Here is a 27,978-nt window from a genome sequence, read left to right on the forward strand (position 1 = left end):
TGATATAAGGATTGCTACCCCAGCTTTCTTTTGATGTCCATTACCATAGTAAATGGTTTTCCACCCCTTCCCTTTAAATCTGGAGGTGTCTTTGCGTCTAAAATGTGTCTCTTGCAGACAGCATATTGATGGGTCTTGTTTTTTTATCCAATCTGATAGTCTGTGTCTAATGTTTCTAATGTTGTAGGTTACCGACCTCTTGTCCTGAGCTGCTTTCAGGATTTTCTCTTTGTCTCTGAGACTCGTAAGTTTTACTGTTAGATGTCGGGTTGTTGACCTATTTTTATTGATTTTGAGGGGTGTTCTCTGTGCCTCCTGGATTTTGATGCCTGTTTCCTTCCCCAAATTAGGAAAGTTCTCTGCTGTGATTTGTTCCAATATACCTTCTGGCCTTCTCTCTCTTTCTTCTTCTTCTGGGATCCCAGTTATTCTAATGTTGTTTTGCTTTATGGTGTCATTTATCTCTCGAATTCTCCCCTCGTGATCCAGTAGTTTATCTCTCTTTTTCTCAGCTTCTTTATTCTCCGTCATTTGGTCTTCTATATCACTAATTCTCTCTTCTACCTCATTTATCCTAGCAGTTAGAGCCTCCATGTCTGATTGCACCGCATTAATAGCCTTTTTGATTTTGACTTGGTTAGATTTTAGTTCTTTTATTTCTCCAGAACGGGATTCTCTAGTGTCTTCTATACTTTTTTCAAGCCCAGCTAGTATCTTTATAATCGTTATTCTGAACTCTATTTCCGACATCTTACTAATGTCTGTATTGATTAAGTCCCGGGCAGTTGGTACTGCCTCTTATTCTTTTCTTTGAGGTGAGTTTTTCCATCTTGTCATTTTATCCAGAGGGGAATAGATGAATGAGAGAACAAAATGCAAAAAAAAATGCTAAAAGGGTAACAACGACCCCAGAAAAATATACACTAAACAAATCAGAAGAGACCCGAAACAGGACATGGGGGGGAGAAAGGGGGAAAAAAAAAAGAGAATATGATCGGCTGGTGAATAGAACAGAGCCACACACTAGATTTTCGGTGTATTTTGGTTTGTTAGAAGAAATTGCCTCCCAAAATTTTAAAGAAAGAAAAACTTTGACATATATGCAAAAATAAGGGTAAATACGATAAAGAGATGGAATATGACTGTAAAGATGAAAATTAAAAAGGATTTTAGAAAAGGAATTGATAAGAAGTTGAAAAAAGAAAAACAATTTTAAAAAGAGAGGGGCTCCTGGGTGGCTCAGTTGGTTAAGCAAGTGCCTTCGGCTCAGGTCTTGATTCTGGAGTCCTGGCATCAAGTCCCACATCAGGCTCCCGGCGCAGTGGGGAGCCTGCTTCTCCCTCTGACCCTCTCCCCTCTCATGCTGTTTCTCTCTCTCTAATAAATAAATAAAATCTTTAAAAAAAAAAAAAAACTTTTTTTAAAAAAGAATGTGATCAGGCAGGAGACTAGGACAACGTCATACACTAGATTTAGGGTATATTTTGGTCTGTTAGAAGAAACTGTATCCCAAAATTTTAAAGAAAGAAAAACTTACATATATACAAAAAGTAAGGTTGAATACAATGAAGAGATATGACTGTAAAAATGAAAAATTAAAGATTTTTAAAACGGAATTGATAAGATGGTTGAAAAAGGAACGAAGAAAAATTCAACTAAAAAAATACAGAAAAAAAATTTTAAAAAGTCACTTTGAAAGACTAAGGCATCATGGGAAAAAAGCCATGAATTCTGTGTGCTATATTCCCCTAGTGCTAGGGTTTTGCCATTCTCATTGATTGGTAAATTTGGTCTTGGCTGGATGTTTTTGCTGATCTTCTGAGGGAGGGGCCTGTTGCAGTGATTCTCTAATGTCTTTGCTGGAGTCGGAATTGGCATTGCCCTTGCCAGGGGCCAGGCTAAGTAATCTGCTCGGGTTTGCTCTCAGTAGCTTTTGTTCCCTGAAAGCTTTCTGTACGGCTTTGGAGGACGAGAGTGAAAATGGTGGCCTCCCAATCTCTGGTCCCAGAGGAGACGACAGCTCCGGGCCCCACTCCTCAGTGCGCCCCTAGAGAAAAGCAGTCCATCACTCCTGTCTCCTGGTCTCTGGTGGCACTCCGTGCTCACCCGGCCTGTGACTGAGTGTTTCTGTCTCTGGCACATGACCCCGTTTGGAGTCTCCAAACCCAGTAGATTCCTACATAGCACTCCCTCGCTGCTCCTCCCAGGGGAGGAAGGGGAGTCTCCCCAGATCTGCTGCTTGTTGGGTCCCTGCTGGAAGAGCAGTGGCCCGACTGTGCCGTGGATCACAGTTTATGGCAACCCCGAGCTGAGAGCTCACGCCTTGGCTCCGTCTTTTCAGCTGGCTTCCCCACTCCGATAGCTGGGAGCTCTGCCACACTCAGGCACCCCCGGTCTTTCTGTGATCCTGAGGGTCCTGAGACCACACTGTCCCGGGGAATGTTCCACCCCCCCCCCCCCCCACTTAGCCACTGGAGCAACGTCCCTCAGCGGAGCAAACTTCTAAAAGTTCCGATTTTGTGCTCTGCTGCTCTGTCACTTGCCAGTAGCCGGCTGACAGAGGCTCCCTCCCCCCACCGTCTGTCTTCCTGAATATCGCCTCGGATTCACTTCTCCGATCGTCCTACCTTCCAGAAACTGGTCGCTTTTCTGTTCAGAGTGGCTCCTATTCTTTTCTTCACTCTCCTGTTGAGTTTGTAGGTGTTCTGAATGGTTTGATACCTAGCTAGCTGAATTCCTGGGACCAGACGAAATTTTGGTCTCCTGCTCCTCCACCATCTTGCTCCTCCCCTGGGATAAATTTTTTAATTAGACTTTAACCTTTAACTTATACCAAGGTACATGTGGGATAGAAGAGGAAATAGAATTGACATGTATTGATCAGCTACTATGCATTACATGTTTCAAATAAATTATCTCCTGTAATTCTAACACTGTGAGGTAGATAATTAGCTTCATTTTACAGATCAGAAAATTGTCTCAGAAAACAAAAAATAGATGTTAAATTTATTAAAAGTTTAGTTTGATATGTAAATAAATTAATAGGCAAATGAGTCTTAGTATACTGGCTGAATTCCTGAGTTAGCATAATACTAAAACTAAGAATTTTAGTTTTTTGGGTTTTTTTTTTAAGTTTTAAAAGGTTTCCTTATGGTATTGCATTGGGGCTTCTAATAATGCCACCTCACCATTGATATTGGCAAATATAGTGTGATTAATCCCATAACAGTATTGATGTCTGTTTTAAAAGAAAATATTCTGCTGTTTATGTCAGAATGTTAGGATGCAATATTTCCACTCTGGATTAGCAGTGGGACAAGTTAAGGAAGACAGGAAAAATTGCCACTTTCTTTGATTTGGAAACTCACATTGTGATTTCATCATTTTATTTGAGAAATATGAGACTCTAAAGTCTCTCTTATTACCTATCCACAACTCATAGAGATACACAAAACAAATTTATCCAAGGATTCATATACACATATACTTTAAAATCAAATCACTAATGATTTGAAGGCGTATTTTCCTTTTTTTTAATGTTTCACACCATTATAATCTTCTACAAGCTGGAATAATTCAGAATGGAATGTATGTTAAGCTTACTTTCAGTGTTTCAAACATCTTGAATACATCATACACAAAATTGTGTAATTAAACATATTACGTTGAAAACTGTTAAGCTTAATACCAGTATACTTAAATTACTTCTAGTGACTGAATACAGTAACTTCTAAGGATTTGTTAAAATTTTTGAAGAGAATAGGAAACAGTATCTTTTGAAACAAATAACTATTGATTAAGCATTTAAATGTTAAATTGAAAGCCTTGGCCATTCATTCCAAGAATGATGTTTTATTTAAAGGCCAACCACTACACTGAGTAAAAACTCAGTACCTAGTGTGAATGAAGATACGAGTTATTTTTATTCACTTTTGAAAATAATGCCAATTTTTTTGCTTTTGAGGAAAAAAATTTTTTTGAATTTCCAAATGATACATGTACCTGGTATTTAAAAATCAAATCATTGGGGCACCTGGCTGGCTCATTCAGTAGAGCACAGGACTCTTAATCTCAGGGTCATGAATTCAAGCCCCATGTTGAGTTTACTTCAAAAAATAAAATATACAAAAAAATTTAAATCATAGAGGTTACAATGTTAAGGGGCTTGCTTTTTAAAATTAATTTTTTTATTTGATGTATAGTTGACATTATATATTAGTTTCAGGTGTACAACACAGTGATCTGTCATTTGTATACATTATGAAATGCTTACCACAGTAAGTAGTTACTGTCTGTCATTGTACAGTTATGACTGTATTCTCTATTCTATACTTTAACATTCCTGTGACTTATTTATTTTATAACTGTAAGTTTGTGCCTTTTAATCCCCTTCACTTATTTTGCCTCCCCTTCACCTATTTCTCTCCACCCCACTTCTGGCAAATACCAGTTTGTTTTCTGGATTTATGATTCTGTTTTTGTTTTGTTTTGTTCTTTAGATTGCACATATAAGTGAAATTCTATGGTATTTGTCTTTGGGCTAACTTACTTCACTTAGTGTAATGTCCTCTAGTTTCATCCATCTTTTGCAAAAGGCAAGATTTCATTCCTTTTTTGCTTGAGTAATATTGCATTGTCAGTCTATACCACATCTTCTTTATTCATTTATCTGTCAGTGGACACTTGGGTTGTTTCCAGATCTTGGCTATTGTAAATAATGCTGTAGTAAATGTAGGGGAGCCTATGTCTTTTCAAGTTAATGTTCCTTTTCTTCCCAGAAGAGGAATTACTGCATTGTATGTTATTTCTATTTTAGTTTGTTAAGGAACCTCCATAGTATATTCCACGGTGGCTACACCAGTTTACATTCCCTCCAACAGTGCACGAGGATTCCCTTTTTTCTGCATCCTAACCAAGAATTATTTTTTGTCTTTTTGATGCCAGTCATTCTGACAGTTGTGAGGTGATAGCTCATTGGAGTTTCGATCTGCATTTCCTTGATGATTAGTGATACTGAGCATCTTTTCATGTATCTGTTGGCCATTTGTATGTTGTCTTTGGGAAAATGTCTATTCTTGTCCTCTGCCCATTTTTTAAATCAGATTTTTTTTTGATGTTAAATTTTAAGAATTCTTTATATATTTTAGATATGTCATATATAAATATTTAGGGGACTCTTTGCCCCATCCCTTGTTTTAATACCCAAGAGAACCATATTTAATTTTGTAACTGTTTTTGCATTTGTGTTCTTCCTGTGATGATTGTTATATAGCTAAATATGCTTATTGTTACTGATCTATCAATAGTAGACACTATCTCTTGACTTCCTGCGTTGCAAATTAAGAATTTACCTCAATTTACACCATCTGACAACATTCAAATTTTTTTAACTGAGTGCAGGCCTAACACTATCTCTTGACTCACCACTCTGTGGTACAGATATTAGCATGTATGTCCTTCATTCCATATTGTTTCACCTCTTAACTTCTCGAGAATTAGATAAATTTTACTATCTCTCTTCTCTTTCTCTTGATGTTAAAATGTTTACTTTCTCTCCAATAAGCACTGTTCCTTTTTTTTAGTGGCTTAGTTCTTTTATATTTTAAGATTTTATTTGAGAAAGAGAGCATGAGCGGGGGTGGGGAGGTGAAGGGGGACGGAGGGGCAGAGGGAGAGAGAGAAGCAGACTGCCTGCTGAGCAGGGTGCCCCGCTTCTCTTCAGGGCTGGGGCTTGATCCCAGACTCGCCCCGGAGATATGACCTGAGCCGAAGGTGGACCCTTAACTGACTGAGCCACCTAGGCACCCTAGTAGCTTAGTTCTTAAAATGGAAAACCAATAAACAGTAATTACAATATGACTCTGATGTAATGAGTGTGATTACATATCCTTTCCTCTTTTTTCTTGAAGTTTCTAATTGCCTTTTTTCCCCTTGCATTGGCTAACTTTATCACTTCCTTTTGTTATTTTGCCTTTTAAGGAATAAAAACAGCTTCATCCAATTTTTCCTTTTCTTTGGAGGTTCCAGCTTTCTAATCAGTCTGATTCTTTTCTAAGACTGCTGCATAGGTATAATCTTGAGACTTCTCTTCCCTGCTGTATTGGTTTTGATCCACTGTTCTCAAGATCTCCTGCCTTCATTTTTCTTGGTTTACTTGTTTGCTGGAAAACATTCTGAAATACTTCCTACAGTAAAGCTCTAGGAAGTAAATTGGTCTGAAAGTGGCCTTATATTGCTTTCCAACTTAGTAGATGGCTTGGCTAATACAGGATCTTAGGTTGAAAATGATACTCAAAATATTAGTGGCAGTGCTGTATAATTTTCTTGCAGCTCTTTTACTAATATGAAGTCCATTTCTTCATTTTTTGTAGGTGACCTAATTTTCCCCTGTCAACTTTTAAGAACTTATTTATTTATTTATATTTTTACTTTGAAATAATTTTACATTTACAGAAGTAGTTGTAAAGATAGTATAGAGGGTTCATCTATCCCTTTCACACAGCTTCCTCTAATACTACACCTCTTCCATATCCACATAATTTATGAAAACTAAGAAGTTAACATTGGTATAATACTAGTAATTAAATTATTGACTTTTCCACAAATAATACTTTTTCTCTTCCAGGATTCAATCCAGAATACCACATTGCATTTATTAATCATGGCTGTTTAGTCTCCTGTAATCTGAAATTGCCTTACTCTTTTTTTTACTTACTCTTTTTGTTGTTATTGGTTTTGTTTGTTTTTTCTTACCTTGGCAGTTTTGAAAGTTAGGTACTTTGTAGAATATCCCTCAATTTGGGTTTATTTTCTCATGATTAGACTGACATTATGAATTGTTAGGAAGAATATCACAGACACCATTGCCCTTCTTCATTTCATCATATTAGGAAGTAGACAATGTAGTGTGTCTTACTGCTGGTGAATTGGTTAAGATAGTGTGTGCCAGGTATCACCACTGAAGTTATTGTTTTTTTTCTTTCCGTACACTGTTTATTAGAAGCAAGTCAGTAAGGTCCAGTCTACACTAAAGGGGCAGTGAAGTAAGCTCCACCTCTTGGAGGGAGGAGTGGCAAGGAATTTATGGATGTACTGTAAAACAACCACTGTGATTAGTAAATGTGTGGGGCAGGGTGGAAAGGGTGGATTCTTTGAGTCTATGCAAATATCCTGTTTCTCTGTAAAGATAATTCTAATGTTTCCCTTTTAGCATTCCTCATTGTTATCCTGCCTACAGCAATTACCTTGTTGTTTTAAAGGTCATTTTCTGTTTCCCTCTTTGCTTGTACAGTTTTTAGTTTTGATTCTTGTGCAGGGAAGATTTATACCTTCTTCCCCAATTATTTGTTTATTTAATCATTTATTTATAATCCATTATGGTCCCATGAGTATTTTATTTTTGGGGTTACAATTCATTATTGTCATTATTTTCTTGCTCAAATTGTTCCATCTTTGGCCATTTGGAAGTTGTTTTAGATTGCCTCCTCTGTCCATTTGACATACTCTTGGGGGTTTTTTTGTTTTAACCATAAGAGCTTCTGTTAATCTTTATGTTCTATTGATTTCATAATTATGTATGTTACATAGTTTTTCATTTATTGTGCAAACTGGTTGGGCTCTTCAACTCTTTCTCCCCCAACCCCTTCCAACCTCCCCATTCTCCCTTTTTTATTCTCTATTCTTTTTGCAGTCTTACTTTGTGTAAGTTGAACTCCTTATATTGATTTTTTTAATATCTTAACAGCTTTTCTTTTTTTTTTTTGTCTTTTTACTTTTTTTATTTTCTGTGAGATTTCTTAACTTTATATTCAGATATTTCTTTTGAACTTTTTCTTAATTTCCAAGAGTGCTTTCTATTGTTTCCTTTTTTATAGCATACTCTTCTCATTGTAGAGATGCGGGAGCTCACTGAAAATCTCTTGAGTTTTCCAGCTAGATATTTTTTTCTTAATACTTACGTTTCTTCCAAGGTAATTTTTTTCTCTGTACCTTGCTTTTTCCTGATGTTATAGGCTTTCCTGAATTGTGCAGTGGTCCTTGGCTTTTATTCAAGTTGATGATGATGATTGATAACTATGTTTAAGTAAAGGAGAAAGCTTTATGAACTGGTGACTTTCATTTTAGACAATTGGGCAGGGACACTGTGAGTTATGCTGCAAGATACCTAATTACCAAAATACAGTAATAAACTGTGGGACCATATTTCTGTGGATACAAATCATCAAATATTCTGACCCAATTTTTTGATAGGATTAATAATCCATGTACAGACTTTAATTTACTATTATATGTTTTACATCTCCCTCTCACCATTTTGAGTCTGAGACGTCTACATAATTCTACAGAAGACAGATTGGCTCTCTTTAGATATATCCTCTTAATAATCTCTGTTCTAGTCTGCAGAAATTTGATGCAGTCAAAACTTGTATAACATTGTATAACACAAGTGAGTTTCACAGGATTTTTTTCCTCCTTTGTCTCCTAGCATTGACCCTGTGGGCCCTGAATAGCAGGTGTAAACACCATATATATCCAGCCAGAGGGCTGAGAAAAGAGGCCCCTTTGCTCTAAGGCCAGCCCTCTTTGTACTTTCCACTGCAGTAGTGGCAGCAGAGACACCTAAAAACCTGAGAAAATACCCATATCTCTGGCCAAAGGAACCAGAACCTTCTTTTCCATTGAATGTGAGGGAATCACTATTATTTTTCTTTTGCCATTTTACTCTGATGGTTATGGCAGTCATATGTATGTGCAGAATGATATAGGAAGCCTCAAGAATTCTTTCTGGCCCGAGGAACCAAGAAGAAGGGACACCTGGAGGTTGAGAAAGCATGAGGAAAATTTTGCAGAGATCTGTAAAAGGTGATCCCTAATTTCATTAACGGAACAAAAATACAGGGCTCATTCCTGAGCTGCACATACACAGAACAGACCCAAAGAACCATAGCAAAGGCTTCAAGAACTCAACTATCTTATAAACCATCACCTGATTGCCAGCATATGCTGAGCAGACGTAAACATAACAGAGTCCTTGAAAATGAATTAATATTGGAACTCATGCCCAAAGAAGGCAAGATAGAACTAGTATGAAACTGAATGGGTCATTTACCTGCTAAAACAAAAACTTAACATTTCCCAGAGGATTCTTTAACAGAACCCAGAGTCACCACAACATAATATCCAAAATATCCTAGGATACAACCCAAAATTATTCAACATACTATGAACCCAAGTAAATCTGACTGTGTCAAGATGATCCACATGTTGGAATTATCAGCCAGTGACTATAAAGCAGCTATTACAACCATCAGCCATGGAGTAAAGGTAAACATGTTTGAAATAAAAAGAAAGGCAGAAATTTTCAGAAGCAAAATTGAGACTCTAAAAATGAACTAAATGGCAATCTTGGAACTGAAAAAAAAATGCATCATTGCAAAGTTAAGAATTCCTTATGTGTGCTCAAGAGCAAATAGAGATAATAGAAGGGTCACTGAAGTTGAAGACAGATCACTAGAAATTATACAGTCTGAAGACCAAAGAAGAAAATGATCAGGAGGAAAACATTAACTGGGTCTCAGGGAACTGTGGAACTTAAAAAATTAGTGTCATTTGAGTCCAGAAGAAAAGGAGGAAAAGATCGATGTAGAAAAATATTTCACAAAATAATGGCTGAGACTTCCTATATTGGGTGTAAATTATGGATTTAAGAAGTTTATTGAATCCCATACAGGAATTGACAGGAAGTCATGCCCAGATACATGAAAATCAGTCTGCTAAAAATTAAAGGTAAAGAAAAAATTTAGAAAGGAGCCTAAAGATAATGACACATTATGTATAGAGGAATGCAAATTTGAATGATGAATCATTTCTCTTCAGAAACTATGGAGGACAGAAAAGGAAAAGAATTGCCAGCTCAGCATTTTATATCCAGTGAGTGTCCTCAATAAGAAAGGCAAAACAAAGGGATTTTCAGATGAAGAGAAACTAAGAATTTCTTGTCATCAGATCTACTCCACAAAGGAAATGCTAAAGAAGTTTTTTAGGCTGAAGGGAAATGATACCAGCGGGAAATTGGGAATTTAATACGGAAGAACAAAATAAATGGTAAATACCTGGGTAAATATAGCAGGCGTTAATCCTCTGCTTAAGTTTTTAAAAAATATGTTTTTTAAAGTAAAAATTTTAGTAGTGGTGGATTTTCAATGTATGTGAATATAAAATATAAAAAAATGTGGGGAGGGTAAAGAAACCTGTATGGTTTTAAAGCTGCTTTGTTTTCAGGTGAAAATATAGAACACAGTATATATGTATTGTGAAAAGTTAGCTATATATATTGTAATCGCTTTATCAATTACCAAAAATACAGAGATTCAGGGGGGAAAGGGGAATAAATTAAAATAGTATGCTAAACAATATTCAGATAATCCAAAAGAAAGGAGAGAAGGGAAAAACAAAAATGAAAAAAACAGAGGACAAATGGAAAACAGACAACAAAATAATAGACTTAAATCTAAACAAATCAGTAATTATATAATGTTAATGGTCTAAACCTAACAATTAGAAGATATAGGTTGTTGAATTGCATTAAAAAAACACCAGATTATATATTGTGTACAAAAAGCCCACTTTAAATATTATATGGATAAATTAAAAAGGATAGAAAAAACATACATGCCATACAAAGACTAATCAAAAGAAAACCAAAGTTGCTATATTAATATAACAGGCAAAATAGACTTCATAAAACAATGAAAAGTACTAGATATGACAAGACATTCTATAATGATGGAATGGCTCACCTTACATGAAGGGGTAACAATTCTGAATGTAATAGGCACCTAACAACAGAGCTCTAAAGTATATAAAGCAAGAACTGACAGAACTAAAAGGTAAAATAAAGCAATCCACAGTTTCTTAGTGATTGATACAAGTAGAAAAGTAGAAAGGGTTTAGAACATCATCAGTTTACCCTAATTGACATTCATAGAGTACTCAAGCCAATTGCAACAGAATACTTAATTTTTTTCATAAATACATGGAACATTCTCGAACTTTTGTTCTGTGCCATAAGTTACACCTTAACAAAGTATTTTCTCAGATCATTCAATAGAATTAAACTAGAAGTCAGTAACAAAAAAACCCTGAGAATTCTATATTTTGGAAATTAATCACCACATTTCTGATTAACCCTCTGGGTCAAGAAGATATCTTAAGGGAGATTAGAAAATATATTTTCAACTGAATGAAAATACATATCTTGTGGGATGTAGGTATAACAGTGCTTGGAATTTATGGCAGTAAGTGCTTTTATTAGTAACAAAGGTTTTAGTCAATAATTATTTTTTTAAGATTTTATTTATTTGCCAGGGGGAGAGAGAGAGAGAGCACACAAGCAGGGGGAGCAGCAGGAGGGGGAGAAGCAGGTTCCCCACTGAGCAAGGAGCCCAGTGCAGGACTCAGTCCCAGGACCCTGGGATTATGACCTAAGCCGAAGGCAGACACTTAACCAACTGAGGCACCCAGGCATCCCTTAGTCAGTAATTCTTAAGTAGAATAAGTTTCTACCTTAAATACTAGAAAACAAACAAATTAAACCCAAAACAGGAAGTTAGGAAGCAATAAATAGGAAAAATAAGTGAAATTGAAAATAGACAAATGATCTAATAGAGAAAATCAGTCAAACCAAAATCTGTTTTTCTTCAAAAAGATAGAATTAATAAGTCTTTAGCTAGACTGGCCAAGAAAATTTATCGATCAATGCCAGGAATGGAAGAGGGGGATATCACTAGAGCCCCTATAGACAATATAATAATAAAGGAATGCTATGAATAACTCTACACTCTGAATTAGAGAGCTTAGGTGAAATGGACCAGCTCCTTAAAAGACAAAATTGACCAATACTTGCTCAAGAAGAAATAGATACTATATCTATTAAAGAAATTGAATTTTAGCGAAAAACTTTCAACAAAGAAAACTCTAGGCTCAGATCGAATTATTGGAAAATTCTTTATTAAGTAATAAATGATAGCAATTCTGCACAATCTTTTTTAGAGAATAAATGAAGGAACGCTTGTTAACTATTTTATGAGGCCTTCATTACCATGATACCAAAGCCAGACAAAGACATTCCTAGGGAAAAAGAAAAAAACTTATCAGTATCCTCAAAAATACAAATTTCAAAATCCCCAACAAAATAGCAAACCAAGTCCAGTAATATATTAAAAGAATAATTTATCATGACTGAGTTGTGTTTATTCCAGGAATGGAAGTCTGAACATTCCAAAATCAATCGGTTGATGTAATTTATCATACGAACAAGAGAAGGAAAAAAAATCACATAATTACTTAAATATATATACAAAAAGTATTTGGGAAAATCTGCATTCAGTTTGATAAAAATTCTCACATAACTAAGAATTGAAGGTTATGTCCTTAACCAAGTAAAGGGCATTTGTTAAAATACTACAGTTAGCATCATACTTACTGATGAAGGACCTAATACTTATCCATAGGGTCAGGAACAAGGCAAAGATGTCTTGTTTTTTGTTTTTTGTTTTTTAAGTTGGCATGGAGCCAATACACGGCTTGATGTCACAACCCTGAGATCAAGACCTGAGTTGAGATCAAGGGTTCAACACATAACCAGCTGAGCTTCCCAGGTGCCTCAAGATGACTGATTTTTATCACTCTCTTCACACTGGTATGGAAGTCCTACCTAGTGCAATAAAGCAAAAAAAAAAGACAACACAGATTCTAAAGAAAGAAATAAGTGTCTTTATTTGCAGACAACCTGGTTGTCTATTTAGAAACATCCTGGCATCTACAAGAAAGCTGTTTGTACTAATAAGTGTTTGGTAAGATTACAAGGTTAATATACACAATGAATTGTCTTACTGCGTACTAGCAATGAACAACTGGATACAAGTAGCTTAATAAATACTGTCATTTTTAATAAGGTGAAAAGAGTAAAACACTTTGCTGTAACTGACAAAATATATGCAAGATATGTATACTGAAAACTAAATATTGATGAGAGAATTGAAGATGATTTACATTCATGTAGACATATACCATGTTAGTGGATTCCATGGCCCAATATTGTTTTGATGTCAGTTCTCCCAGATACATATACAAATCTAGTGCAGTTCTTCTCAAAATTACAGCAGTATTTTGTAGATATTAGTAAGGTGATCTAAATTTATATGAAAGGCAAAGCAATTAGGGTGTCAAAACAGTTTTGAAAGAAATACAAAAAGTCAGCCGATTGACATTAATTGATTTTAAGATTTCCTATAAAGCTACAGTATTTCAATGCTATGAGGTTTTGGTGAAAAAAGGGACACATAGATAAGACCAAATAGAGAATTCAGAAATTAACCCACACACATATCATGCAAAAATAATTGTATGGGGAAATTATTTTCAATAAATGGTTTGGAAGAATTGGACAGCCACATGCAAGAAAAGAAATCTGAGCTACATACTGCATATCTTTTACAAAAACTGACTCAAAATTACTCAGACCAAAACCTGAAAGTATAAAACTTTTTTTTTTTAAAGATTTTATTTATTTATTTGCGAGAGAGAATGAGAGACAGAGAGCACGAGAGGGAGGAGGGTCAGAGGGAGAAGCAGACTCCCCGCCGAGCAGGGAGCCCAATGCGGGACTCGATCCTGGGACTCCAGGATCATGACCTGAGTCGAAGGCAGTCGCTCAACCGACTGAGCCACCCAGGCGCCCCAGTATAAAACTTTTTTAATAAAATATAAAAATCTTTGTGACCTTGGATATGTTAGAGTTTTTAATACAACACCAAAAGCACAATCCATAAAAGAAGAACTGATATATTGGACTTGATAAAAACTATAAACTTTTGCTCTGTTAAAGATTCTGTTAAGAAAATGAAAACATAAGACAGAGACAGAAAACATTTCAAAAACATATCTGACAATGTACTTTCATCCAGAATCTATAAAGAATTCTCAAAACTCAACAATTTGTAAACAGCCCAATTTTTTAAAAATTGGCAAAGGATTTGGACATTTCACTGAAGAGGATGTACATCTGACAAGCACATGAAAACATATATCATCTTTATTTGAGGAATGCAAATTAAAATTGCAACGAAATACCAGTACACATTTATTAAAATGGCTAAAATTAAAAACAAGGACACCAAAATCCTGACAATTAGAAGAACCGGCAAGAATGGCCAAGCTGGTGGAATGCAAAATGGCACAGCGTTTTTGGAAAACATTTTGGAATTTTCTTGTAAAAGTTAAACATATACTTAGGCTATGATCTAGCAATCCACTCTTGAGTATTCACCCCAAAGAAATAAAAAGTATGTTCACACAAAAAGCAATGAATATAGCAGATTTTATTTAATCACCTCAAATTGGAAACAACCCAAATATTCTTCAACTGGTTGAATGGCTAAAGAACTGTGGTATATTGCTAGAGGAGGTAATCCAACAGACTTGACTGCTGGTTGGACCTGGGTAATCAGAGGCTTCTCATCCCTCCCCTGTCCTTAGAATATACTTTCTGCCCACTGTTCCCATAATGGGAGCTGTTAGAAGGATGTAGCCTTGAGAGAGAAAGATGTTGAAACCATCTGGACAGTATATATGACTGAACCCAGTTAAGATCTCTTTGTAAACTTTTAAGATTTGGCAGGTAGATGTAGAGACCTATTTGTCTGGTGGCCATCCAAAACAAGCCTCATAAGTAAGTTTCCTTTTTCTTATAAGTTAAAATTGCCACCTACCAATGTGGAATGGTCTGCCTCCTTTGTTTTCTCCTTACCCTTTGTGTACAGGGCCAGTTGGTGAACCAACATATAGATATATACAACAGAGTATTGCTCTTCAACGTAGAGGAATGAATTATTAATATACACAACCACAGTGATGAAATTCAGATGCGTTAAGTGAATGATCCCAGTGTCAAAAGTCTACCTATTGTATGATTTCATTTATGTATGACAATATATGGAAAAATAAAAACCATAGAGACAGAGAATAGATTATTGTTTTCTAGGGCATAAGGGAGAAAAGAATTCAACTAGAGGCATCGTGAAGGAATTTTTGAAAGTCATAGCAACTTGCATATTTTTATTTTGGTGATGACTAAATGATTTAATATATTTGTCAAAACTCATAGAGCTGTGTCCCGAAAAGAATAATTTTACTTTGTATAAATGAAAACATAAGGTTTTAAAGTGGGAGACAAACTCATTTTTGAGAAATTCTAATGTAAAAAGGGAGAGAGACTTTTCTTTTTTTTTTTTTTTGAGAATCCAAAACCATTTTCTTTTCAGCCTCATACATATGCCTCAGTAACATACAGCACGTCTCTTAACTCTTCCAAGAATGATAGTATTTAGAGCCAGAGGAATACCTAAAAATGATTTTGTGCAGCCCTTCATTTTATAAATAAGGACTAAACTGAAGTTTTAGGAGGTTGATTGATTTCTTTACTAAGGCCCAAACTTAGTTCTTGAACTAAGTTGAGTGATTAGTGATGAGTAAGGATGAGCCATTGGATTAGTAGAGTAAACAAATTCAGACAGGCAATAACAGTCACAGATAACATTTCTGAGGGCTTTCATTGTGCGGGGATTTTTCTAAATGCTCTTTTTCATTCATTTTCTCATTTAATCCTTTGAACAGTAACACAAAATAGGTATCTCTGTTATTCCTAGGTAAAAATGTAGAAACTGGGGCACCTGAGTGGCTCATTCGTTAAGTGTCTGCCTTTGGCTCAGGTCATGGTCCCAGGGTCCTGGGATCGAGCCCCACATCGGGCTCCCTGCTTGGCGGGACGCCTGTTTCTCCCTCTCCCACTCCCCCTGCTTGTGTTCCCTCTCTCGCTGTGTCTCTCTCTGTCAAATAAATAAATAAAATCTTTTTAAAAAGTAAAAAATAAAAAATAGAAATGAAGAAACTGAGAATTGGAGAGAGAAATTGCCCAAAGTTACATGGCTGGTAGGTAAAGCAGAGTCAAGATTTTTATCCTGAACAAGAATCCAATTCCTACGAAAAACGGAAGTATCATATGTGAGGACCTGCAAGCAGTTCAGTGTTTGGAACGATAATATTTGTGACAATAGATTTAAAAAAAAAAAAATAGGCAGAGGTTAGTTACCATTGTATGTTATAAACTATTTAACTTTGTTTTTTTCACAGCCTTAGGAAATGGGAACCACTGAAAGTTTTCAGCAGTTAATCAGATTGGTCATCTTTTTATTTTAGACCATTTGGTATATGTAGGAAGAATAGATTTATAGGGAATAATTTTGAGACCATTCAGCCAAAGACAATAGCTGTTGTTGACAAGATCCTAACTAGAACAAAAGTTTTTTTTTCTTTTTTAAAGTTTTGAGAGTATGTGGGACCAGGTCAAGAAATGATTGTGTAATAAAATTGACAGGACTTGGTGATTATTAAATGTGAGAAAAGAGATAATAGGTACCAGTGATAACTGCTTCCAGTTGAAATGGAGACTACAGGAGAAGGATAAGTATATTGTAGAATTGTCTACCTTTCTTCAGTTGTCTGTTTTGTTTCTCATGGTTGTTTGTTTTGGGGCTCTGTTGTTAGGTGCATATATATTTATAATTGCTATATCTTCTTGATGGAGTGAGTCTTTTATCATTGTAAACTGTCTTTGTCTGTAGTAACTTTTTATCATATTGGTCTGTTATTAATACAACTATTTCAGCTCTCTTTTGCATGCTATATCTTTTTTCCATCCTTTACTTTTAGCCTATTCATGTCTGAGTTTAAAGTGAACCTCTTTTAGATAGTGTATAGTTGGATCATATTTTTCTGTAATTCTTTCTGGCAACCTCTTCCTTTTAATTGGAAGGAATTAATGCATTCACAGTTAATACATTCACATTTAATACAATTACTGATGAGGACTTAATGCCATTTTGGTATTTGTTTTCTACGTATCTTCTTTTTTGTTCCTGTATTCCTCTGTTATTGGCATTTGGTGTTAAATATTCCTTGTGTGTTATTTTAATCCCCTTGTGATTTCTCTATAATACTAATATAATATTTTATTTTCTTAGTGGTTGCCTGCTTTGGGGATTACAATTCACATCTTAAAATAATCTAGGTGCAAATCTGCTAGCAATAAATTCTTTCAGTTTTTATTAATCTGGAAATGTCTGAATTTCTCTTCATCTCTTTTAAAGATTTATTTATTTATATGAGAGAGAGGGAGCACGCTGGGGTAGGGGCAGAAGGAGAGAGAGAATCTCTAGCAGACTCCCTGCTGAGTGAGAAGCCCAATGCAGGGCTTGATCCCATGACCCTGAGATCATGATCTGAGCCAAAATCAAGAGTCAAACACCCAACTGACTGAACCACCGAGGTAACCCCCCCACCCCATGCTCATTTTTGAAAGATAGTTTTGCTCTATGTAGAATTCTTGGTTGACAAGATTTTCCTTTCATCTAGTATCATCCCACTGCCTCTGGCCTCTATGAACTCCAATAAAAAATAAGTTATTATTTTTTTACAATCCCTTGTAGGTGATGCATCATTTTTCTTGCTGTTTTGTAGATTCTCTTTGGTTTTGACTTTAAGCAGTTTATGATATGTCTCAGTGTTAATCTCATTGCATTTAACCTACTTGGGGTTTATTGAGCTTCTTGGATGTGTACATTAATGTTTTTCATCGATTTGAGAAGTATTCAGCTATCCTTTCTGTAAATATTCGTAAATATTCTGCAGATATTCTTAAATATCTTGGATCAATAAATATCTCTCTCTTGCTGAGAGGTTTTGTGTGTATGTTGGAATGCCCTTCAGCCCTCAATTGACAACTCTGCCTTAGCTTTCACTTCCTGCCTATGCAGACCCTCAACAGTTAAGCACACATGAGAGTTTGGGCCTTCTCAGGTCTTTCCTGGGCATGCTCACAGCTTTAAAGCATGTATGTTGCATCTAGATTCCAGGGAGTATGCCAGAACTTTTCAGAGCCAGTATGGATATTTTTATTTCCCAGTTTTTCCTTTTAAGCTTTTTGTTAAGTCTTTTTATTGTTTGTCCCAAGTATTATCCATTGCCCTGGGATTCCATGAAGTTAAAACACTTACCTACAATTGTTTTAGACAAACACACGTTCCTTTCCATCCCTGGAAAAAGACTTTTTACATTGGGCTGTCTCCAAGTCAGGGTCAATACAGTAGTTTTTTAAGTGAGGTCTTCTGAAGAACCACAGACAGATCCCATTATCATTTACTTGGAAATGAGGTTTTGAAAGAGTTCCAGCTCTGTTCTCCCTTTGGTAGCTGCTAGGCTTCTGGGGAATTTAAAATGGAATTAGGGAAGTTAAAATACCATAAAATTTGCTGTTCTAATCAAGATTCAGCCATTTTCCTTTAATAAACAGTGGTGAATTTTGTTTGTGACACATTGAATGATGTGTATGGCACATCTAAGAGATGTGGAATTCACAGTTTGATTTAGGAATCTGAATCTTGATGCCATTATCCATTTTATAGATCATAGTTAAAACTATTAGAGTAGATAAGATTACTTTTAAAAAGCATTTGTGATAAAATTGATCAAATGATTTGTGTATTCAAATAGATAATTGCTTAAGAAGTAAATGAAAAATTATTCATTATGCAAATTGATGTCCTATAAAGTCATAGTCTCACATCTCAGCCCATCAATCAGAATAGCATTGCATTCTTACTTTTTTTGGTCAGATTCCTCATTATTTTAATAATTATCTAAATTTTGTTGGGGCACCTGGCTAGCTCAGTTGGTGGAGTATGTGACTCTTGATCTTGGGGTTGTAAGTTTGAACTTTGTGTTGGGTGGAGATTACTTAAAAATATTTAAGTCTTATGTCCATTGTCCTTCCCACTCAATCTCCGTTTACTCCCATTTCTTCTACGTCAAGAATATAAGCCATGTAACTTCTTGGAAATTATCATTGCTCCCCCTTTTAATTTACTTTTATCCACAGGTAAAGATAGAATTGAGGGTACTCATGAGAAGATTCATTTAGATATTCTAGGCTGGGTAGGTATAAGAAGAGTGTCCAGGAGAGACTAATAAGTTGAAGGTGTTGGAGGGGAGGGTTTGAGGGATCCAACAAGCCTCACAGTTTGAGTAACTAGGCTTCTTAGAACAAATAAAAAAAATTATTTAGTGTGGATTATTAAAGTTGTTATTGTTATTTAAAAATTGTATAGTTGACCCTTGAACAGCACAGGTTTGAACTGTTCAGGTCCACTAATACGTGGATTTGTTTGTGTTTTTTTTTAAATAAAGTACTGCAAATGCATTTTCTCTTCCTTATGATTTTCTTAGTTATGTTTTCTTTCCTCTGATTTACTTTATTGTTAGAATATAGTATATAATATATGTAACACAAAGTATGTGTTAATTAACTGTGCTATTGGTAAGGCTTCCAGTCAACAATAGGCTATTTAGTAGTTAAGTTTTGGGGCAGTGAAAAGTTACACACAAATTTTCAACTGTGCTGCAGGTATAGGGGGTCAGTGCTTCTAACCCCTTGTTGTTCCAAGGTCACCTGTATATGCTACACATGGATATTTGGTGAAAGTTATTCATGAGCCAAGGGGTATGTTTTTTACTTGGCTGTGACAAATGCGAGACATTTAAAAGTGTTCCTGTGTAGTGAGTTGAATTTTGTCTCTTAGAGATGTTCAAAGTCCTAATCCCTGATGAATATGACTTTATTTGGAAATAGGTTTTTTGCAGATAAAATTAAAGATGAGGTCTTACCATGCCTAGTGCCTAAAATTTAGGACCTGTGGACCCTAAATCCAATGGCTGATACCTCTGTAAGAAGGGAAGAAGACACAGAGACATGGGAAAAGGCTATGTGAAGACAGAGGCAGAGATTGGAGAGATGCAGCTGCAAGCCACTGAATGCCAAGGATTGCCCAGAAGTCACCAAAGCTAGGATGAGGCATGGAAAGATTCTTCTCTAGAGTCTGGTGGGAGCATTGTCCTACTGACACCTTCATTTTGGACATCTAGCATACAGAACTGTGAGAGAATAAATATCTGTTGTTAGAAGCCACCCAATTTGTGTTACTTTCTTAAAAAAAAAAAAACCCAGGGAAACTAATACAGTCATTTAGCTTGCTCCTGAAATTAATTTTAGTTTGTCTGTTTTAATTATAAATATATTAAAAATTAATTTTAATTTATAAATATGTTACCATGACAAACAGAAATAACATTAATTCATAAGGTATGTTTTATACTTGTATTAGCTTGATTTGAGGGCAACATGTTGAAAACCAGATTACAGGCAGAACTGTGACAGCAAGATAGTTGGCTCTTGATGGTACTTCAAATAAAGCTTAAAAGATCTGATTTATTGCATTTATTCAAATCTGTGATTCCATTGACAATCTCAGCTTTTCTGAGAGAAATTACTCTTAATATTATGCTAGGAAGTAATCTAAAATAGTTTCTAAATATGAGTCTTCTATTTACGTCCTTTTAAAAGACTACTATATTTTATTTATTTTTTTTTTTTTTTTAAGATTTTATTTATTTGTTTGACAGAGACACAGAGAGAGAGGGAACACAAGCAGGGGGAGTGGGAGAGGGAGAAGCAGGCTTCCCGCCGAGCGGGGAGCCTGATGCGGGGCTCGATCCCAGGACCCCGGAATCATGACCTGAGCCGAAGGCAGACGCCTAACGACTGAGCCACCCAGGCGCCTCAAGACTACTGTATTTTAACAGTCATGTAATACAACATGGCATTCTCTTGATAACCTAGGTCAAAGTAGCAATTCTCTTTTTTTTTTTTAAAGATTTATTTATTCATTCATTTATTTATTTATTTTTTTTAGAGAGAGAGAAGGAGAGAAAGCATAAGTGGGAGGGACAGAGGGAGAGGGAGAGAATCTCAAGCGGACTCCGCGTTGAGCACAGAGCCCAGCTTAGGGCTCAATCCCACAACACTGAGATCACGACTTGAGCTCAGACCAAGAGTCAGACGCTTAACTGACTGTGCCACCCAGGCACCCCAAGCAGTTTTTTTTTTCTATACTTAGTTTATTAAACCAAAATTGTTTGGGTTATGTTCTTGATATTTTCTTACAGAAGTAAAATTTGGGATTTGTCCTTGACATGCTTTGGATACTTGTAATGAAAATACTTCACAGATTTTGGATCATGTGATAGATCATTTATCATTTATTTCCTTATTAGGCCTTACTTTTTTCAAGATTATAGCTTATATATCTCTTAGTTTTCTGTTGCTGCCATAACAATAACAAACTATCTCAAATTTAACAGCTTAAAAGAACACACATTTATTATATCACAATTTCTTTAAGTCAGAAATCTGAGTAGGCTTGGCCTGGGTCCTCCACCTCCATCTCACAAAGTCAAAATCAAGGTGTCAGCTGGGCTATTCCTTATCAAAGGCTCTAGGGGAGAATCTGCTTCCAAACTCATCGACACTGTCAACCAAATTGTTTTTGCTGTTGTAGGACACAGGTCCCTGTTTCCTTGCTGGCCTTCACCTGGGGGCTGTTGTTTGCTCCTGGAAGCTGTCCATATTCTTTGTCATATTCTCCATGTGGCACCCTCCCAGCAATAGCAGGTCAAGTCCCTTTCAGTTCTAATCTCTCTGATTTTTCCTGCTGCAGCTCTGACTCCAGCTGAAGAAAACTCAGCTTTTAAGAGCTCATGTGATTAGATTGGGCCCACTCAGATAAATCAGAATAATCTCTCTGTATTAACACCTGAAATCTGCATTACATCCCTTTGCCATGTAATAAAACGTATTCACAAATTCCAAGGATTAAGGCATGGCCATTCTTGCTTATCATAAGTAACTAATACCAAGTTTCAATAATTAGTTATACTAATTACAGAAGTATTAACCTGAGAATAATTATAAAATAATTAAGATAATTATAAATATAAGGAAGATACTCTTAGTATAAGAATTCTGACCTCCTTGAGATAAAGGATAATAATGTTTGCTAACAGTAAGAAATTTAGAAATTGTCTGACACTACAGAAAACACACTTCTTTGTGGAAAAGGGTAGCAAACTGAAATGTCATTTCCATAATGTTAGTTTAATTGTGCAGTGTAATTTACTTAATTTAAGATTCTAGCCAGGGGTGCCTGGGTGGCTCAGATGGTTAAGCGTCTGCCTTCAGCTCAGGTCATGATCCCAGCGTCCTGGGATCGAGCCCCACATCGGGCTTCCTGCTCAGCGGGGAGCCTGCTTCTCCCTCTGCCTCTCTCCCTGCTCATGCTCTCTTCCTCTCTCCCTCTCTCTCTCTCTCTGTATCTCTGTGTCTCAAATGAATAAATAAATAAAAAATCTAAAAAAAAAAAAAAAAGATTCTAGCCAGCTTTTATTGCTTAAAATTAATTGACACCCACATCAGTTAAGAATAGACAGACTAAAAGGTCCACATACACACCCTGTCACCATGATATCCCACACAGTTTGCCACTAGATTGGCTGGGACTTAAATTTCTTAATTGGTACTGATAGCTCCACATGGTTGCAAATGACTATCACAAGATAATAGAATCCTCTTAAAGTGTCAGACTCTCACTTGTTCATTTTTGTATCACTGGTGCCTGGTACATTGTAGATGTTGCACAAATATTTGTTCAAAATGATTGAGTTCATGAGCATCACAGCTAACGAAGACTTACTAAACAGCTACTATGTGCAGGTTGATCATCCAGTTGATTCAGTGCTTACTAAATGATGTGTCTTCGAGCCATCACCACCTGATTTTTTTCTGATTATTCCTGGCCATTGTTGCTAGACAGGCGCTTTAACCAACTAAGCCACGGCGCCCACCTGGCCATTGTTGCTATAAAGAAAGGAGGTCTGTAATCGCACTTTGATGATTAGAATAAAAAGCCCAAACCAGAAGTACAGTGCCTTGAATCCCGCTGTGATATTAATAAGTTGTATGATTCCCAAGATTAATTAATTTCTGAGCCTCAGCTTACTCATTTATAAAATGAAAAATGTAAAATAAGATCTTTAAGATTTCTTTTAACTTTAAAATTTGTAAGCTGTGAGTTTTTCTTTTGTAATAAAATGGGAGACTTGAAAGGTTGGAGGAATTCAAGATTATCTTAACCTTAAAACCCTCATTTAATCATTTTTTGCCCTTGTCTAAGTATCAACATTCAGAAAATGCGCAAATGTTTTTGAGAATTTTGCTTAAACCATATATTTATCCTTTCATTTAATTTTTCAAGACTGAAAGAGAAAAGTTTAATGAAATACCGTCAGTGTAATTTTTTAAAAATAAAAGCAAACACGAAGAGGGGATTATCTGATATAAAGTTGAGCCTATAGATTTTCTACTGATAAGTCAAAAGTAGGGCTAAGTGAAGAAGTCAGCCAAACTCCATTTTCTTAGGATTCAAATTCTAGTATCAGATGGAAAACATTTCTTTCCCTTAAGTAACAAGTTTTAGAGGGAAGGACTAAAGCTAATGGTTGATCTGTTGTGAACATGATGGTATACCACTTAACCAAATTTTTGTGCACTCCACCCATTACACACAGAAGTGAAATGCATTTTTTCTTTTTAGTTAACATTTAGTTTTTATTCCAAAATAGCGAAGTAGTTAGTTCCAGTGGAATTATCTTACATCTTAAGGAGAGCATATTTAAGGATCAATTTGTATACGAGAACCTAACCGCCTTATTCTGTGACACCTCAGAACTGTGTTAAATCTGAAATGGAGTATTTGTCCAACTTGTTTGTGCCTTGTGAAGAAACTTGGTACAGTATTAAATTGTTAACTGATTTTATTTTAAGTAGTTCTAAGATAGTTTATGCCTCTAGGTATTATACTTAAAATGGAGACAATAGCTTGTTTTTTGTTTTGTTTTAAGATTTTATTTTATTTATTTGAGAGAGTGAGAGAGCACAAGAGGGGGTAGGATCAGAGGGAGAAGCAGACTCCCCGCTGAGCAGGGAGCCCGATGTGGGACTCGATCCCAGGACTCTGGGATCATGACCTGAGCCGAAGGCAGTCGCTTAACCAGCTGAGCCACCCAGGTGCCCTGGAGACGGTAGTTTTTAAGGAAGAGTGGACATAAGCCTCGAACATTATATATTATTATACCTGGAAGAGATTTTTGGGATCATCTGTTAGAAATTCCCTTGTATCGTAGATGGGGAAACTGAGTAGTACTTCACTTGCTCCAGCTTTTACTTCCAGGCCTTAGTAGAATCAGGACTTTAACTCAGGTCATTTATTCCCCATCACATGCTCTTCTATACTGCACTGCTTGTTTGATAGCATTTTATTTATTTTTAATTTTTTTAAGATTTATTTATTTGAGAGAGAGAGAGCAGGGAGCACAATGGGGAAAGGGAGAGAGAAACCCTGATACCATGACCTGAGCCGGAGCCAAGAGTGGACACTTAACTGACTGTGCCACCCAGGTGCCCCTTGTTTGATGGCATTTTCAAATGAAAACAGAAAAAAGGTATTTTGCAACTAGTCAAAAGTTAAACAAAAGCAAAGTATGATCCGAAGAGAAATTATTTAAAATTATAATTTCATTTAAATAAAATGTGTATGACTTCATTTACTATTTTTTTTGTTTAGGTGAAAAGAGATTTGAATGCCCAGAATGTTCCAAAAGGTTTATGCGGAGTGATCATCTCTCCAAACATGTCAAAACGCACCAGAATAAGAAAGGTGGTGGGACAGCTCTTGCCATTGTTACCTCGGGAGAACTGGACTCATCTGTTACAGAGGTGCTTGGCTCCCCAAGAATTGTCACAGTTGCAGCCATTTCTCAAGATTCAAACCCAGCAACTCCCAATGTTTCAACCAACATGGAAGAATTCTGAAAAGTTATTTATAACAGAGACCTCTAGTGCTGCACTTAAGTTTACACACCTTTGAAAATCTGGAAATGGGCTGGTCAAGTGGATTACAGAGTAGGAAATCATGTTTTCATTCTTGGCTTCTTTAAGTATTCCAAGATTTTGGGTCAACACATAAAGTGTTGAATTTTTAAAAATACAAAAAGCAAACTGATATACTAGAAACAGAAAAGTATTTCCTCCATACTATAAGTTGTAGTTATTTGGAAATAGATCACATAATCCTTAAACTGAATCTTCCCCCTCTCTTAACATTATGTGTTAACATGTTTAAAAAGACAGACCTCAGTGTTTGCAGGCTGGACCTTAATTGGACTTGTTTTCTTTGGAAGTACTTTGTTACAAATTCAGTCAGTAATATTTTTATGTAGGTTTTTTTTCCCCCCTTGTAGCACAGAAAACAGCTAACTAATGATAGGGATAATACTTTATTTCCTTAGCTTGTTTTTGGAAAGTCAACTGAAAATAGTTTTGGCCGTCTTTTCTAAATGTTAGAAATTCTTCAACATTTGAATTAGAGTAAGTTCCAAAAAAGTAATCTGAGATGCAGCTCAGATCTTTATTACCACTACATTATAGTAGTGTGTATGCAGACAATCAGTGAAGTCCAATTACTTTCTCCATTTGGAGACACAAGAAGAACTTAGAGCTAAACTTTAGGTTAAATTTTAGATTGAAACCTTAGAAAAATACTGGGGTGGGGAGGGTGGTTAAAACAAAACTCATAATAGCTTCAGAAAAATAAAATGAGGCAACTTAACATGTAAGGTTTTGAAGTTAGGATTGATTATATTCCTAACCCTAGGTTAAACCACAAAATTCATTTTAAATGTTTATATTGGAAATATTTGCATAGAGTATAAATCATTCTGTAGTTTCATATTCTGTAAATATGATTTATGTTGACAATGTGCAGAATTCTTTATGCTTTGACTTGGTAGCCAAAGAAGGAATTATCACACCTTTTTTTAAGGCCAGCAGAAAATTATCTTTTTAACTACATTACAAATTCCGTTTTCCTCTCTACTAAAATTTAGCCAATCTCATTTATTTCTAGAACTCTGTTAGAAGGCTGGTTACGAATTTATAACATAGAAATGTCTTTATGTTATGCCGATAACTGAATTTTCCCTAAAAAGACAGCCTAACAAATATATAACAATGTGATATTACGAAGCAGGTTATTTTTTAAAAATCAGAATAATGTTCAAATAAGTGACTAAAGGAAAAAAATGTATTTTATTGTTTATGCAAGGATCTTATAGGAAAGATGGCCAAAAGTCTCATGAAAAAAATTTGGATTATACCAACAGCTTACGTATTAGTAAGATACCTCTTACTTTAAAAATGTATTTACGTGGAAACATTAATGGAATTGGAATTGACAATTGGAAAACTAAAATTTTTAACTGCCTGGTTTATTAACATTTGTTTGGGAACCGTTTGAATAAAGGTACGTGTTTTCTTGTGCATTCTCTATTATTTCAGGAAAAGTACTACTCATGCGAATTCTCTTCCAAAATTGTAATGTTTCTTGTATTTTTGATGAAGGAGAAATACTGTAATGATCACTGTTTACACTATGTACACTTTAGGCCAGCCCTTTGTAGCGTTATATAAAACTGAAGGTCTTTTGTGCTTTCAGTTTGTATAAAAAAGCTTTGAGATTAAAGGAAAAAAATTTTTACACTGTGGTTATAAATTTCAAGTTTCTTAAAGCTTTTGTAGACTTGTAACAAAGTCTTTAATTTTAGTTGGATTTTGTAAATTGTTTTGTATATTTTATTTAATGTACTCTTAACAACTGATGTATCTGGCTTTAAAACATCAGAATCAGTTTGTTGTTTTGTTTGGTACAGAGGAGCATTTGGTAGTGTTAATTTTAATTTTATTATATAGGAGCTGAAACATCAAATATATATTTTATCTATCATTATGCTACACAATCAGTGCTATAAATTTTTTTATGCAAAGAAACTTTCCTAACGTTTGAATCATGTTTCCTCAAAGTGACACTTTTTGTTGTTGTTAATACCAAGTATGAGCTCTCTGCACCGTTATTCCATGAACCAGTTTTAATGCATACCTGTGTATGCTCATCAGAAATGGAAGTTATTTTTTAATCAACAATGAGGCCTATTATAAATTTAACAAACTGAATCTGGATAGCTTTATAGCATATAAAATATATTAATTTGTGTTAGCAGGTGCACATTTCACCACTGAAATTAGAAATATTTTGACAGTCTGTTCTGCATACCATTCTGAATCCACTTTTCTGTCTTATAAGAATCGTAAATTTCAGTGTCCTTTATTTGACTCAGTGGGATATAGCTGTTATAAGTAATAGGGCACAGATGTGCAGTAGAGTCATATTTAATGGCATTTCACTGTTCATTCCCTTTGCCACCGTTATAAAACTTTTCTTTATTGTAATTATCAGTGCAAAGATATGTATTTATCATGGTAGAACTCCAGTGTTAGAATAGTTTTTTCTTACAGTATACTTTCTTTGGTTAGGTTTGTGTATGTGTTGCTGATTACATTAGAACTTGATGTTAAGTCATTATTTATCACACTCTCATGAGAGCAGTAATAAAAGTGTGTAATCTAGGAGAAAAAGTTAATTTGTCAAACTTAGATAAGCATGATGTTTAGGTCCTATTTTTCAATTTTATAACTGTTTTATTGCAACAATATTTGTATTTAAGTCTTCATTTTAATGCCTTGTGGTGTTTTTTTATGCATGTCACTAAGTTGTCATCCCACATAAATTGATGTGCAGCATAGGGTATTAAATCTACATAATGATTTTAAAACAAATAGTTGATGGTAAAATGTAAATGTTTTACAAAAATTCCTTATAAAAAGTTTTGTAGTAACATTTCACTTGTAAATTTTTTTTGTAAAAAAAATGAAAATGAAAAAAAAAAGGATGAATCCAGAAAAAACCTGTTCCCCATATCCTAGAATTTAGACAATTATTCTGCCAGCAAAGCCTCTGGGGCTGTAATTGACATTTTTACAGTGCTGATTTGTATAAAATTTGTTTTTTGTGGATTTGG

General features: G+C 35.3%; 1 protein-coding gene across 1 annotated transcript in view; it reads left to right on the forward strand.

Annotated features, from left to right (window-relative positions):
* Positions 1–27,130, forward strand: part of SP4 (Sp4 transcription factor) — an 86,423-nt gene extending 59,293 nt beyond the window's left edge. The window contains exon 6 of the mRNA XM_035020713.1: positions 24,630–27,130. Coding sequence (XP_034876604.1) covers positions 24,630–24,877 — 248 coding nt within the window. The 3' untranslated portion in view covers positions 24,878–27,130. The remainder of the gene's footprint in view (positions 1–24,629) is intronic.
* The last annotated feature ends 848 nt before the right edge of the window (positions 27,131–27,978 follow it).

Source organism: Mirounga leonina, unplaced genomic scaffold (assembly GCF_011800145.1).
Source record: "Mirounga leonina isolate KUSES-001 unplaced genomic scaffold, KU_Mleo_1.0 Mir_174, whole genome shotgun sequence".
Lineage (NCBI taxonomy): Eukaryota > Metazoa > Chordata > Mammalia > Carnivora > Phocidae > Mirounga > Mirounga leonina.